At 50.7% G+C, this 15,545-nt stretch overlaps 1 protein-coding gene across 2 annotated transcripts in view; it reads right to left on the bottom strand.

Annotated features, from left to right (window-relative positions):
- Positions 1-1,913: 1,913 nt before the first annotated feature.
- LOC123368353 (apoptosis-associated speck-like protein containing a CARD) overlaps positions 1,914-15,545 on the bottom strand; it is a 31,887-nt gene continuing 18,255 nt past the window's right edge. The window contains exons 2-6 of one of the 2 annotated variants that reach the window (XM_045013111.1): positions 14,524-14,780; positions 11,537-11,662; positions 10,564-10,705; positions 4,326-4,367; positions 1,914-2,303 (exon numbers count right to left, since the gene is read on the bottom strand). In XM_045013111.1, coding sequence (XP_044869046.1) covers positions 2,047-2,303; positions 4,326-4,367; positions 10,564-10,705; positions 11,537-11,662; positions 14,524-14,780 — 824 coding nt within the window. In that variant the 3' untranslated portion in view covers positions 1,914-2,046. The remainder of the gene's footprint in view (positions 2,304-4,325; positions 4,368-10,563; positions 10,706-11,536; positions 11,663-14,523; positions 14,781-15,545) is intronic. The other variant, XM_045013112.1, reaches the window with a different exon arrangement.

Here is a 15,545-nt window from a genome sequence, read left to right as displayed (position 1 = left end):
TATCCATACCGCAGCTGACGTTGGTATAAGTGATGTCGCTCAGGGGTATGAATAAACCACCTCCCTGAGCGATGTTAGTTACACTGACCTAAGTGCTGGTGTGGACAGCGCTATGTTGGCAGGAGAAGCTACTGCCACTAACTCCTGTTCACTTACAGCGTCTACACTAGCAGTGCTACAGCGGCGCAGCTGCAGGCTATGTAGCGTAGCCACAGCCGAAGTGTCTGTGGTGAGATGCCGGGGTGGGCTGCTGTAGCACTGCTAGTGTAGACGCTGTAAGTGGACAGGAGTTAGTGGCAGTAGCTTCTAAAGGCAGCATGCCAAGCGCGTGCCTGGGGTGGCAAGCCATGGGGGGCGCTCTGCCGGTCGCCATGAGGGCAGCAGGCAGGTTGCCTTCGGCGGCATGCCTGTGGAGGGTCCGCTGGTCCCGCGGCTTTGGTGGACCTCCTGCAGGCGTGCTGCCGAATCCGTGGGACCAGGGACCTCCTGCAGGCAAGCCGCCGAAGGCAACCTGCCCGCCGTGCTTGGGGCGGCAAAATACCTAGAGCCGCCCCTGGCTAAAGGAACGTGTGGCCATGCATGATGGCCGGGACGCTGGCTGGAGTTCCAGCAGTTCTAGATACTAGAGCAGTGGTGCGCAGCTTCCTCAGCCACGGGCTGCTTCTACGTTGCAACCAGGCTGCCCTGCTAGAGCAGGGCCCAGGGTTGGGGAAGGTGTCTGCAGTGGAGTCAGTGCTGGGGGCAGAGGCTGCTGGGGGTGGAAATTGGCACAGCACACTGACCCCCAGGCTGGGCAGCCTGCTGAGATGGTTCAGGGATGGTGGGGACAGAAGCCACCTGGTGTCACTATCATCTGCCCGCATGTTCCTCTGTGCCCCCTGAGGGAGGTGGCCCTGCAGTTTGTGCACCCCTGTGCTAGAGTACAACTCCCCCATTGTCCACCTAGCCTCACACTATTTGTTGTAAGATGTTGGTTTCACTACGGTATCATAGTCTCATAAAACCCAGGGCATATAACCCACCCCCAGAGGCAGCTGCATTTCAGGTGTAGATGAGTGATCCCTGTATGGCATTGCTGTGCGTCTGTTAATCCGCTGCCATGCTGCACCCCCATTCTACCAGAGGGGGATGCGTTTCAGCATTGGGTGAGTGATCCCTGTGCAGAGCTGCTGAGTGGTACCCCCATTTCAGAGCCTGGGAAGCAGTCCCTGTGCAGCCTTTCAGCACCTTAGAGCTCTGCTCCATTCTCTTACTGGGATCCCATCCATCATGGACTTATCCTAAAGCCAGTAAGGGATGTCTACACTGCAATTAACAACTCGCGGTTGGCCCATGTCAGCTGGCTCAGGCTCGGGCTAAGGGGCTGTTTAATTGTTTGTAGATGTTTGGGCTCAGGTTGGAGCCTGAGTTCTGGGACCTCATGAGGAGGGAGGGTCCCAGAGCCCAGGCTCCAGCCCAAGTCCACCCATCTACACTGCAATTAAACCGCTCCTTAGCCTGAGCCTCGTGAGCCTGCATCAGCAGATACGGGCCAGCCTCAGCAGTGTTTAGTTGCAGTGTAGAAAGTCCTTAGCGACCGCCTCACTGCTGCATCCAGGGGCGGCTCCAGGCCCCATCACGCCAAGCGCGTGCTTGGGGCGGCAAGCCGCAGGGGGCGCTCTGCTGGCGCAGCGAGGATGGCAGGCAGGCTGCCTTCGGCGGCTTGTCTGCGGAGGGTCCGCTGGTCCCACGGCTTCGGAGGACCTGCCTGCGGGAGGTCCGCCGAAGCCGCGGGACCAGCGGACCCTCCGCAGGCAAACCGCCGGAGGCAGCCTGCCTGCTGTGCTTGGGGTGGCAAAATCCCTAAAGCCATCCCTGGCTGCATCACATCACAGGCTCATCCATTCTACCAAAGGAAGTGCTGGAAAGAGGGTTTCAGGGTAAAAAACATGTTAGTAAAGGGGTGAAAGCACCATCCTGCCCAGAAAGCCACGTGGAATCTGGAGCTAGAGTTGCATGCACCTGGAATGGCTGCATGTTCACAGGGAACATAACTTCTTGGCTGCCTTAACTTCTCTCAAGTGCTTCAATGAGGAACTTATTCTTGGTTTTCAGTGCTGCATAGAACCGGTCCTTGCACTCTTTATTCCAGCTTGGCATTAGCTGATACAGCTTCCGCATTTTCTCCTGGCTGGTGCTCCTGGAGCTAATGATCTGATATTGCTCGTCATCCAGAACATTCCCATGAAGCATGTCCAGGAGGGGCTCCACATGGGCTATACGTTGAATCATCTGCTCTCTGTGTCGGTCAACAAAATGTTCCTCTGGGGACACACACACACACATACACACAATGAATAGCTGTTTGCAAATGTCCTGTTTCATAATTCCAAACCGTATTGAACCACAGCTGAGCGGGGTGAGGCGCAGCAGCTGGTTAACAGCCACACAACACAGCCGTGCTGCAAAGGAGGGACCCCACTACTAATGCTATGCCCTGGGTGGTAGGAGGGAGCGAATCTGGGGCTACTTGATCTTAAAGTGTGAGCCTCTGCTACCTGAGCTGAAAAACCCAGCTCTTAGTTAAGGTTACAACATCTGCAGCCCGGCCACCACTGGCGGGGCAGAGAGCACCACATTCAGTGGATTACAGTTGCCGCTGCATCTGGGATGAGGCACAGCAGCTGCTTAACAGCTACAGAGCCATGCTGCACAAGAATCACTTGCCCAGTGCTGAAATGCAGCTGCTTCTGGGTTGGGGTCGGTTGGCTTTTAAATGGCAGGGGCTATTTAGGAAAAGTAGACTGCAGTCACCTGAGTTAGGATTTTGCCAACACCCCAAAATTTACACCCCCAACTTACACAAAGAGCCTGGAAAGTGAGGTGGGGTTAAAGGCCACAAGTAATCAAAGCTTTGGTTCGGTGCCCCCTTCCATGGTGCTGGGCATTGGGGTCAGTACTGACACACGGTGACAGCACCCTGCTCCCCGCAGTGCAATACTCCCTCATGCCACGCTGGAGCAGTGAGGTCAGCAGTGACTGCAAGTGGAGGGCACATCCTATTGAGCCCCCCTCCCCTACAGAGCCCCCATTAGCACTGGGGTCAGCACTGACACAAAGGGGCCAGTTGTCCTGAGTGAATCACCCACATTGCTCCCTGCAGCACAGCGCCCCCTAGTGCCATGCAGGGGTTTGGAGTCAACACTAAGGCCTGGTCTACACTAAGGGGGGGGGTCGAACTAGGGTACGCAAGTTCAGCTACGCGAATAGTGTAGCTGAACTCGAAGTACCCTAGTTCGACTGACTTACCCGTCCAGACGCGGCGGGGTCGAACTCCGCGGCTCCAAGGTCGACTCCGCCACTGCCGTTCGCAGTGGTGGAGTTCCGGAGTCGACCGGAGCGCACGGGGAGTTCGAACTATCATGTCTTGATTAGACGCGATAGTTCAAACTCCGAGAAGTCGAACTCACCGCGTTGACCCGGACGGTGAGTATAGACCTACCCTAAGAGTGAGAGGAGAGTGCCCCCTATTGAACCCTCCCTCATCTCTCTCTGTAGCAAAGCACCCTAGCACCACTTTGAGGAATTGGGGTCAGCTCTATCTGAGGAGAGAGCACCCCTAGCAGCACACTAAAGCAGGGGTTCTCAACCTGTGGTCCATGGACCCCTAGGGGTCTGCAGACTAAGGGGGCCGGGAGAGACTTAGCCCTGATCTACGGGGGTGCGGGATTGATCTAAGTTACGCAACTTCGTGAATAACGTAGCTGAAGTTGACGTACTTAAATCAACTTATCGTGGTGTCTTCACCACGCTGAGTCGACTGCTGCTGCTCCCCCGTCGACTCTGCCTGTACCTCTCGCGGCGCTGGAGTACACCAGAGGGCTTGGAGGTCGATTTTATCGCATCTAGACTAGACGCAGTAAATCGATCCCTGCTGGATCGATCCCTGCCCACCAATCCGGCGGGTAGTGTAGACATACCTTAGACTGAAAACTGACTGAACAGAATTCAACTATAGATACAGACAATAGATTTCCAGAGGGATCTGCACCTCCCTTCAAAACTTTTTAGGGGGCCTCAAACGAAAAAAGGTTGAGAACCCCTGCTATAACTAACTGTACACACTAAAGAGACAGAAGATATTGCCTCAGCCTTCTTATCACTCCCCTTGTGTCTGTAATACACTGGTATCAACACGGCTACCCCAACACTGCAATATATACATGAAATACTACTATCTATAACTCTATACACAATAGGAATTTTGAAGTGCTGGCTAACTGAAGCAAACGCAGGCGGCAAGCAGTGGATTGTACATGTGCACAATCACTTGAAGGAGGACCAACCTGTGCAGTGCTCTGATGATGATGCATCATGTTTAACATCCCCTGGAAGAGGAGGGAAACGGGATGAAATGAACAGAAAATCACAGTCAAAAGTTAATGCTGCTCCCGTTATTACACGAGGCCTATTCAGGTCTGATTGGCTAGGCCAGTCACATGACAGTGTGATTATCTTTATTGCTGAGAGAACAACCCAACAGTTAATGACTTATTCAGATTTCACCTCTTTGGCACCTGCCTCTGAAGCATCTGTTACTAGCTGCTCTCAATGACTGTACTCTGAGGGTACGTCTACACTACGGGACTATTCCGAATTTGCATAAACCGGTTTTGTAAAACAGATTTTATAAAATCGAGTGTGCGCGGCCACACTAAACACATTAAATCGGTGGTGTGCGTCCATGGTCCGAGGCTAGCGTCGATTTCTGGAGCGTTGCACTGTGGGTAGCTATCCCGTAGCTATCCCATAGTTCCCGCAGCCTCCCCCGCCCCTTGGCATTTCCGGGTTGAGATCCCAGTGCCTGATGGGGCAAAAATCATTTTCGCGGGTGGTTCTGGGTACAGCCTCACCCCTCCCTCCCTCCCTGACAGCGGCAGACAACCGTTTCGCGCCTTTTTTGCTTGGTGAACCGTGCAGACGCCATAGCACAGCAAGCATGGACCCTGCTCAGCTCCATACCGCAATCGTGGATGTTTTAAACACCTCGCGCACTCTCGTGCAGTATATGCTGAACCAGGACCTTCGAACCGAGGCGAGTAAGAGGCGGATACGGCAGCGCGGCGATGACAGTGATGAGGACGTGGACACAGAATTATCTCAAACCGCGGGCCCCGGCGCTTTGGAGATCCTGATGGTAATGGGGCAGATTCTATCCATTGAACGCCGATTTTGGGCCCGGGAAACAAGCACTGACTGGTGGGACCGCATTGTGTTGCAGGTGTGGGACGATTCCCAGTGGCTGCGAAACTTTCGAATGCGTAAGGGCACTTTCATGGAACTTTGTGACTTGCTTGCCCCTGCCCTGAAACGCCATAATACCAAGATGAGAGCAGCCCTCACAGTAGAGAAGCGAGTGGCGATAGCCCTGTGGAAGCTTGCAACGCCAGACAGCTACCGGTCAGTCGGGAATCAATTTGGAGTTGGAAAATCTACTGTGGGGGCTGCTGTGATGCAAGTAGCCAAAGCAATCACTAAGCTGCTGCTACGAAAGGTTGTGACTCTGGGAAACGTGCAGGCCATAGTGGATGGCTTTGCTGCAATGGGATTCCCTAACTGTGGGGGGGCGATAGATGGAACCCATATCCCTATCTTGGCACCGCAGCACCAGGGCACCCAGTACGTAAACCGGAAGGGGTACTTTTCAATGGTGCTGCAAGCACTGGTGGATCACAAGGGACGTTTCACAAACATCCACGCGGGATGGCCAGGGAGGGTTCATGACGCTCGCGTATTCAGAAGCACTACTCTGTTTAAACGGCTGCAACAAGGGACTTACTTCCCAGACCAGAAAATAACAGTTGGGGATGTTGAAATGCCTGTCGTTATCCTGGGGGACCCAGCCTACCCCTTGATGCCATGGCTCATGAAGCCATACACAGGCAGCCTGGACAGTGGTCAGGATCTGTTCAATTACAGGCTGAGCAAGTGCAGAATGGTGGTGGAATGTGCATTTGGCCGTTTAAAGGCGCGCTGGCGCACATTACTGACTCGCTCAGACCTCAGCCAAACCAATGTCCCCTATGTTATTGCTGCTTGCTGTATTCTCCACAATCTCTGTGAGAGTAAGGGGGAGACCTTTATGGCGGGGTGGGAGGCTGAGGCAAATCACCTGGCCGCTGATTACGCGCAGCCAGACACCAGGGAGATTAGAAGAGCACACCAGGAAGCGGTGCGCATCAGAGAAGCTTTGAAAACGAGCTTCATCAATGGCCAGGGTACAGTGTGACTGCTGTGTTTGTTGATGAACACCCAACCCCCTTGATTGACTCAGTCCCTGTAAGCAACTCCCCCTCCCCCTTCGAGTACAGCTTACTTATGCAAATAAAGTCACTCATTTAAAAAGCATGAATTCTTTATTGATTCATTATAAAAAGAGGGAGAGAAGTAAGGGTGTGCTTTGGGAGGAGGAAAGGAGGGATGGAGAAGGCCATTAAAAAAATAAAATTCAGAGTAACGACATCCTTCTGGTTGGGCTGTCCACGGGGGTGGAGTGGGCGGGTGCACGGAGCCTCCCCCCACGCGTTCTTACACGTCTGGGTGAGGAGGCTAAGGAACATGGGGAGGGGGGAGGGTGGTTATACAGGGGCTGCAGCGGCACTCTGTGATCCTGCTGCCGTTCCTGAAGCTCCACAAGACGCCGGAGCATGTCAGTTTGATCACGCAGCAGCCCCAGAGTTGCATCCCGCCACCGCTGATCTTCCTGCCGCCACCGCTGATTTTCCTGCCGGTCTTCCTGCCGCCACCTCTCATCTCGGTTGTCCCTCCTGTCCTCACGTTCATCCCTCCTGTCCTCACGTTCACTGGCCTCTTTCCTGTAATTTGAAACCACGTCCTTCCACTCATTCAGATGAGCTCTTTCATTGCGTGTAACTTCCATAATATCCGAGAACATCTCATCTCGCGTCTTCTTTTTCCTCCGCCTTATCTGTGCTAGCCTTTGGGATGGAGGAGGGACGCTTGAAATATTTGCAGCTGCATGAGGGAGATAAATATTTAGAAAGATACATTTTACAGAACAATGGTTATACTCTTTCACAGTGAAAAGCACTATTCACCTTACATAGCACATGTGATTTCCCTACAAGGTCGCATTTTTCATCTTAATAGTGCCTGCTTGCAACTCTTGGGTTACAGATCTCAGACACAGGTCCAGGCATCAGGATTCAGCTTGCATGCGGCCATGGTAAGCCACTGTCTCAGTGATTTACCCCTCCCCCCCCAACGCATGGCTAATACCACGCTAGCTCCCTGCTAATCAACAACCTTCCCCCTCCCCCCCACCCACTGCTTGTCCGGTAGCTTGGGGAAGATCGCCTCGCCGGTGACCAAACAGAAAAGATCATCGGCATTTCACTCCTCCCCTCCCCCCGCTTCGCTACGTGCAGGAAAGTGTTTTTTTTAAGCTGCTGCATTCCACGAACCCAGTAGAAAAATGGCCACCCCCCCTTACTTAAATTCCTGATTTCTAACCAGGTTATCCTGAACGATATCACTTTGCTGAGGATAACAGAACAAGATAAAGAGCGCATGCTTCTTGAATGCCAGCAGTCACCGGGACCATACGCCGCTATGCTTTGCCACGCAATGATACCTGATTACTTGCTACATGCATGGCATGGTAAAGTGTCCTACCATGGTGGGCGGAACAAGGATGCTTTGCCCAGAAACCTTCTGCAAAGGCTTCTGGAGTACCTACAGGAGCGCTTCATCGAGATGTCCCTGGAGGATTTCCTCTCAATCCCCGGACATGTTAACAAACTTTTCTAAGTAACTATACTGTCTGTGAATGCGTCCCAAGTCCTCAGGGCAAATCAATCATTAAAAAAGGCTTGCTTAAAAAACACTGTTTGCTATTTGCAAAGGTACACTCACCAGAGCTCCCTTCCATGGCGTCATTCTCTGGAATAGTTGCTTGTGAGGGCTGGGAGCAGGGTAATTCCGTCAGGGTGATAAAAAGCTCCTGGCTGCTGGGGGTCACGGAGTGCTGTGTGCTCTCTGCGAGGTCTTCCTCCTCTTCTTCTTCTTCATCTTCCCCGTCTGACATGGCAGAGATTACAACCCCCACCTCGGAATCCACGGTCAGGGGTGGGGTACTTGTGGCGCAGCCCCCTAAAATTGCATGCAGCTCAGCATAGAAGCGGCATGTTTTTCGACCTGCCCCGGACCTTCCGTTTGCTTCTTTGGTTTTCTGGTAGGCTTGTCTGAGCTCCTTAACTTTCACTCTGCACTGCACGGAGTCCCTGCTGTGGCCTTTATCCGTCATAGACTTAGAAATTCTTTCAAATACTTTTTCATTTCGTCTTTTGGAACGCAGTTCTGTTAGCACTGAATCCTCTCCCCATATAGCGATCAGATCCATTACCTCCCGAGCGGTCCATGCTGGGGCTCTTTTTCGATTCTCAGGAGACTGCATTGTTAACTGTGCTGATGAGCTGTGCGTGGTCACCTGTGATGATGAGCTCTCCACGCTGGGGAAGCAGGAAATGAATTTCAAAAGTTCGCGGGGCTTTTCCTGTCTACCTGGCCAGTGCATCCGAGTTGAGAATGCTGTCCAGAGCGGTCAGTGGTGCACTGTGGGATAGCTCCCGGAGGCCAATACCGTCGATTGCGGCCACACTAACCCTATTCCGATATGTTAATACCGATATTAGCGCTACTCCTCTCGTCGGGCAGGAGTACAGAAACCGATTTAAAGAGCCATTAAAATCGATATAAGGTGCCTCCTAGTGTGGACGGTTGTGGCGTTAAATCGGTTTTAGGCTCCTAAAACCGATTTAAACGCCTAGTGTAGACCAGGCCTGATACTGAACTTCACAGGCCCATGGGCTGATCCAGCATGGATCTTAGATGGACAGTTGCACTGGGTCTCGCCTCATCTCCCAGAATACCCAGGAATGAAAATGTAAGAATACACACACTGATCTGGCATCAAATGAGTGCCCGCTATGCTGGCTCATTTTTTTTAAAGTCTCCTTTTTCTTTTGACTTTTTCAAGAAAACAACAACCAAAACCAAATGCAACAACCATAAAACAGTCTCAACTGTACCTGCTGTCAGGAACAAAGGTGAATACATAAGTGTCCCCACTGATCTCTGATGGTCCTGTAAATGCTACCTTTGATGGCTGTCTTTACCACCACTCAGCCCCATGGTATGTTGTTTTCGTAATGACATGTGAAACCCATTGTACCGCAACTATAGTAGCACTTTAATAGATACCAAATTGTAGCATATTGTCAGATTTTTATTAATGATCTAAATTGTGATAACTCTTCATTAGATGTATTATGGTAGTGCCTAGGAGTCTGGTCAGGGACCAGGACTCCATTGTGTACAAACACAGAACAAAAAGACAGTCTCTGCCTCAAAGGGCTTTGTTAAAGTCTCCAGTGAAGCGGGGTTAGACAATTCTTTCTACGATTTGCATGGCTCACTCTTGAGAGAGAGACACAGCTCCCTGCAGCCCACACACGGATGTTTCCCAGGGCCGTTCCCAAAGACAGCTGTTCAGGCAATGCATTGCAGGGCAGCCCCAATTTTTCTGGACACCAGTAACACATCCCTCATTTGCACTGACTGCGGCCAAGTCTACACTACCCACTTGGTATAACTGTGTTGCTCAGAGGTAAGAAAAATCCACATCCTGAGCAATGTAGTTATACTGACCATAACCCCTTGTGTGGACAATACTATGTTGGTGGGAGAGCTTCTCCCAGGGACATAGCTACCGCCTCTCGGGGAGGTGGAGTAACTAAGCTGAGGGGAGAGCTCTCTCCCATTAGCTCAGGTCGTCTTCATCAAAGTGCTACAGCCAATGTAGCGTAGACTTGCCCTCAAGCTCCGCTCCTGCAGAACTCTCAGCACCGCAGAAAGTTTCAGACTTCCACAGTTTGGAGCTGCTGAGCTGTACAAAGCACCTGCACCACACAGGAGAGCATCTCCCTTGCAACAGCAGCTGGGCAAAAACCTTTCTGCTGAATGGAAAGGTCACTGGGAAATGCACTCTTTGGGTCTCTGAAATGATTTGTGACTGCAGGTTAATTTTGGCAAATTGTTTTTGGTTTAAAAAAAAACGGGGGGGGGGATTCAAAATAAACCCAATTTTGTTTGTTTGGTCATCAAACTTATCAAATAGTCACTCAGCTCCATTTGCAGCTTCACTCTTGTGAAGTTTAGGAGTTCTGCAGGAACTTGCTTCAGTCCTGGAGGCTGTAGAGCTCCACGGGGCTAAAGTTTCTGGTTAGCAGAGCCCCCGATCTTACAAAGGTTTCAGGCATCCTGAAAGCCCTTCATGAAATCAGGATCAGCCTGCACAGCCCTAGTGCTTTGTGGGCTGGTAATAAAAGCTCCATAAGAGACATTTAGGCTCTGGATTATCACGGTCCAGAGAGTTGGGTGACAGAGTAGTGGCAGCTGGTTCAATACACTCTTCATGAAATGCTGTAACTGGGCTTTGAACCTTATTACCAGGAACTCTGAGTGGGTTTTATGGAGCTTTACCATAGAAGAATAGTGTCCCACCTGGTCTTAATGTGGCCTCCCAGCGAGGTTCGGCAGACGCAGTCTCTGCCATGCTGAGCTGCACACTCCTGTTCATCTCCTCGATGTAAACTTCAATGTAGGGCTGGCGATTCCCCCAGCTTGTATAGGAAAATGTCAGTTTCTGAGGCAGAGACAAGGAGTTGCGTCAGGGGTGACCCCACCCGAACCAGTAGGAATGAATGACACACGTGGGTCCTAATCAGTGGGCCAGCCGGACACACCAGGACTGCTTTATTGTCTTAATTAGGTGTTTATGATTATGAATGATATCTATCACTGCATTTAGAGCTTTAATCCCAAACTGAGCGGGGATCACTCACTCAGCACTGAAATGCAGCTGCCTCTGGGGAGGCTCATGGTAATTTCACAGCCACTCAGCTCTGCCCTTTTCCATCTGTTTGTCCAAAGATTTTCAACTTTTCCCCTTACGTGTGGGCCATCCCACCATACTGATTTCCCCACCACCACCACCATACTGCGTCGTTTGGTCCTGGCTCTTTCGGATGGGATCTCTCTCCTTAGGCTGCCACTCAGGGTCATTTGGAGAAGGGTGACCATGTGGCATCAACTGGGTGGATGTGCCGGGAGTGTCATTTGGGGCTCACATTTTTTGTGGTTAATTAGATCACACCTGCACTGAGGTAGTTCCTAGCTGGACAAATGTTTCATGAAACTCAGAATAAATAAGGTTAGGTCTATGCTAAAAAGTTAGCTCAAGCCAACTATGTCACTCAGGGTGTGAAAAATCCACCCCCCTGAGCAATGTAGTTAAGATGAACTAACTCCCAGTGTAGGCAGTGCTAGGTTGAGAGAAGAATTCCTCCATTGACCTACCAAACACTTCTCGGGGAGGTGGATTAAGTAATCTCCCAACACTGCAGTATCTACACTGAAGCGCTACAGCAGCACCGCTGCAGCATTTCTAAGACACAGCCTTTGTCATGTCACCTACTTTGGGTGTTATGTCTGCCTCTGGAGAGCAGCACACCGTATAATCAGTGCCAAAGTACAGGGGCCCGTTGGTTTGAGGAGATTTGTCCACAAAAAATGACCGGTGCTTCTCATGTTCTTCGATTGCCTGAAAAAATTCAAGAACCATCAGTTCTGGAAGAGAATCCTCAACCCTGGCCTCCCCCAGTGATGGGGCATGTATCCACCCACCCCAGGCCCTGAAGGGGTTAATGTGGGCCTGAGAGGCCAGTTAGGATCCCCGACGGTAGCTGGAGGGAGAGCCAGACCTAACTGAACAAGAAGCCGAGCTGGGCAGGAGTAGGCTATGTTATAGAGCCAGGAAGATTGTAGCAGAAAGGGGCTGCAGGGAGAGTCTGCAGTCACCCTTTGGGAGCAGAGAGAAGGTGAGGAAAAAACCCCAAGAGGGAGAATGAGCCCCAGGGTTCTAGCCCTGGAAGAAGAGTCAATCCCAGAGGAGTTGTGTGGGAAGGGAAGCCTGAGAGGGCTAGCTCAGAAGAAGTCCAGGAAAACAGCAGCAAGGGGTAAGACTGTGCAGAGCATTGCTATTGGTTATAGCATAGGTGCCGACTCCAGGGTACTCCGGGGCTGGAGCACCCATAGGAACAAATGGTGAGCGCCAGCACTCGCCAGCAGCCACCGCCCACTGGCAGCCTTGCTGATCAGCGCCTCCCCCTCCCACTCAATGCGATCAGCTGTTCCATGACATGCCAGAGGCATTGGGAGTGGAGGGGTAGAAGCAAGGGTGACTGTGCTTGGGGGAGGGGGCAATATGGAGTGGGGCTGGAGTGGGAAGAGGCGGGGCCTTGAGGGAAGGAGTGGAGTGGGGCTGGGGCCTGAGTGGGGTGTTGCATCCCCCCCCCCCCCCCCGGCACATTTGAAAGTTGGCACCTCTGGGTTATAGGGTCCCTGGGCTGGAATCCAGCATAGAGGGTGGGCCTAGGTTCCCCTACCACCCCCTGCGGAATGGCACAGGAGCGTTGGAGATGCCAGCCAGCCAGCTGTTCTAGAGAGACTTGCTTACCCCAAAGGGGAGGACAATATAGTGACCTGGTCAGAGGGTCGAGTCATGAGTTGTGGAGAGAGAGAGAGAGGGGGGGGGTCATAGCTGGAGTAACTGACGAAAGAAGGCACCAGACCAGTTGAGAGCTGATTCCCTCAGCAGCCACTATTTTTGACAGAAAATTGGGTTTTCAACTATATGAAAGTCATAAAACACACCTGCTTTGTTTAAAAAAATTGATTATTTTGGGTCAGAAAACTGCATTTTGTTCAGCCAAATGTTTTCTAGTTGCCAAAAATGGGGGAAAAAAAACACCTTTTGTTGTTTGTTTTTTGCAAACAAGTCAAAATTTCCCCCAAAACAAAAGAAAACATTTTCTGATTAGATCTGCTCCAGTTCTCATTGCACGGCAGCCCTGAGAGAGGAGGTGACTGAACTCTAGGACTCCAGGACAAGGCCCAGATGTGTAAAGGTATTTAGGTGTTGTTCCGCTCAGCACTGCCATGGTTTAGGAGCCCAACCCTCATTTTCAAAAGGGATTTTTAGGCACTCAGAAGCCTTGATTACCAATGACTGTAAACAGAGGGGTGAGGAAGAAAGAAGTGGGCACTTACAGGTACGGGGGATAAATGGGACCCGTTGTACGGTCATGTCACTGTCCATGTTTTGTTTTGGTGTGTTTACATTCAATAATCTACGGCTGAAAGAAGAACTTTCTCCTAGAAATGGGGATGGGGGCCTGACAGACAGAATCAGAATATAAAGGCTCACATAGGGCATATAAAGGGGTTAAAGAAAAATGCTCCTGAGGAGTGAATGCTCAGGGGCTCTGTCAGGGTTCCCTCCCAACTCTGAACTCTAGGATACAGATGTGGTGACCCACATGAAAGACCCCGTAAGCTTATTTCTACCAGCTTAGGTTAAAAACTACCCAAGGCACAAATTCTCCCTTGTACCTTGGATTAGGTAAACGCTGCCACCACCAAGTGATTAGACAAAGCTCAGGGAAAGGACCACTTGGAGTTCCTACTCCACCTCTAATATCCCCCCAAGCCCTACACCCCCTTTCCTGGAGAGGCTTGAGAATAAACAAGATGAGCACAGACCAACCTTGGGGTTTTTTAGGACACTAAAAAAACCAATCAGATTAAAAAAAAAACCCAGAACTTTATTAAAAAGAAAAACGGTAAAAGAAGCACCTCTGTAAAATTAGAATGGAAGCTAATCTCACAGGGCAATCAGATTCAAAACACAGAGGATTTCCCTCTGGGCAAAACTTTAAAGTTACAAAAAGAAAACCAGGAATACACTTCCCTCTCAGCACAGAGAAAATCACAAGCCAAAACAAAAGTAAGCTAACACCTTCCCTTGCTAGTACTTACTAATTCTACTCGAGTTGGATTGCTTGCTTTCTTGATCTGTGTCTAGCAAGCACACACAACAGACAGACAAAGCCTCCCCCACCCATTTGAAAGTATCTTGTCCCCTTATTGGTCCTTTGGGTCAGGTGCCAGCCAGGTACTTGAGCTTCTTAACCCTTTATAGGTAAGAGGATTTTGTGCCTCAGGCAAGGAGGAACTTTATAGTACTGTATTCAGAAAGGTTGTTACCCTTCCCTTTATATTTATGACAGGCTCACATATATAGTGAGGGAGGGATTAATACCAGGAGAAAGATCCCTTGACAAACGAGCAAGGACAAAGGGAGGGAATGAGGAGCCCAAACGGCCAAGGCACTGAGTTGGTTTAGAAGGTTAACTGCAGCGGTGCACCGCCCTGCACTCTGACGGACTGTGACCGTTCCACAGCAGGTTTATTACACCAGATTGTACTCCTGCCTCACCCAGCACTGGGGGCTCAGTTCTCTCACAACAGCCCCCCGCCCTGCCCTGAGATTTCCCTTCCTCTCTGCTCTGTGGTGGCTGGTGAGCCTGGCTCACCCCAGTGCTGTTACAGGTTCTCATTTACCTTTTCTAGCGAATGATCATTGGGGATCAGGTAGAGGTGGAGGGTTGTGTCTGCAGCCCAGAGTGCCTGGTAGATCAGCACCAGGGAGTGGACTGGAATTGGCAGGAATCTAGAACAGATAAAAATAACTCCATACAGGGAGAAGCTGGGGTTCTCCAGCACAGCGTGGAACGGCCTCACCCCCGTTGGTTCCTCCAGGGTCATCCCCACATCAGTGAAATGGGCGATTCGCATCTGAGAAATGTCAGCCTGTCCCCCTGTCCGTGGATACAGAGAATTATTGTGATTACATACCATTCACAATGCCGTTCACCATTAAACACTCCACAAATCCACCCAAACATAAATCAATGGAAATCACAAGCTAATGTGATACACAGTCCTGACACCAGCTTTAACACCCCATTCTTCCACACAGGTCGTTAAATGAGCACAGTCTGAGTGATCAGCAGCCAATCACCCTTAACTTTGCCCCCTGTTAACAACCTTTTTAAACTAAGTATGACATATCTGGAAAGATCTTATTTTATAAATGCATCTAGTCCATTAGCTGGTGTCACAGCTGCAGGATATAATAGGCTTCATCTGAAGAAAACTATTTTACAATGTAGCCCCATGTAATTCTTTCCCATGCAATGGGACTAGAAGACAAAAAAACAGTACTCTTCAGAGAGCTGAACAAATGCCCCCTTCGAGTTGTTAACAAATATATTCCCCTTTCAGTGATCAGTGGCACAGAATGTCAGTAACTGAGATTACAATCATTTTCATGGTCCTGCAATAAACCAAAGTTCAGAAAAAAGTTTCTTCCACAGCCAGGATGTAGCTGAGCCTCTGAGCCTCAGTTTCCCACCTGTAAAATGGGGATAAAGCAGAACTGCTGAACAGAAAAGAGAAGGCTAATGATGTTTACTTGTGTATAGCTAGGGTGACCAGATGTCCTGATTTTATAGGGACGGTCCCGATATTTGGGGCTTTGTCTTAGATAGGCTCCTCTTCCCCCCCCCCCCCCCCCCCGTTCC

Source organism: Mauremys mutica, chromosome 4, assembly GCF_020497125.1.
Source record: "Mauremys mutica isolate MM-2020 ecotype Southern chromosome 4, ASM2049712v1, whole genome shotgun sequence".
Lineage (NCBI taxonomy): Eukaryota > Metazoa > Chordata > Testudines > Geoemydidae > Mauremys > Mauremys mutica.
Note: the sequence above shows the minus strand (reverse complement) of the source record. Positions and strands in the feature narration are given on the sequence as shown.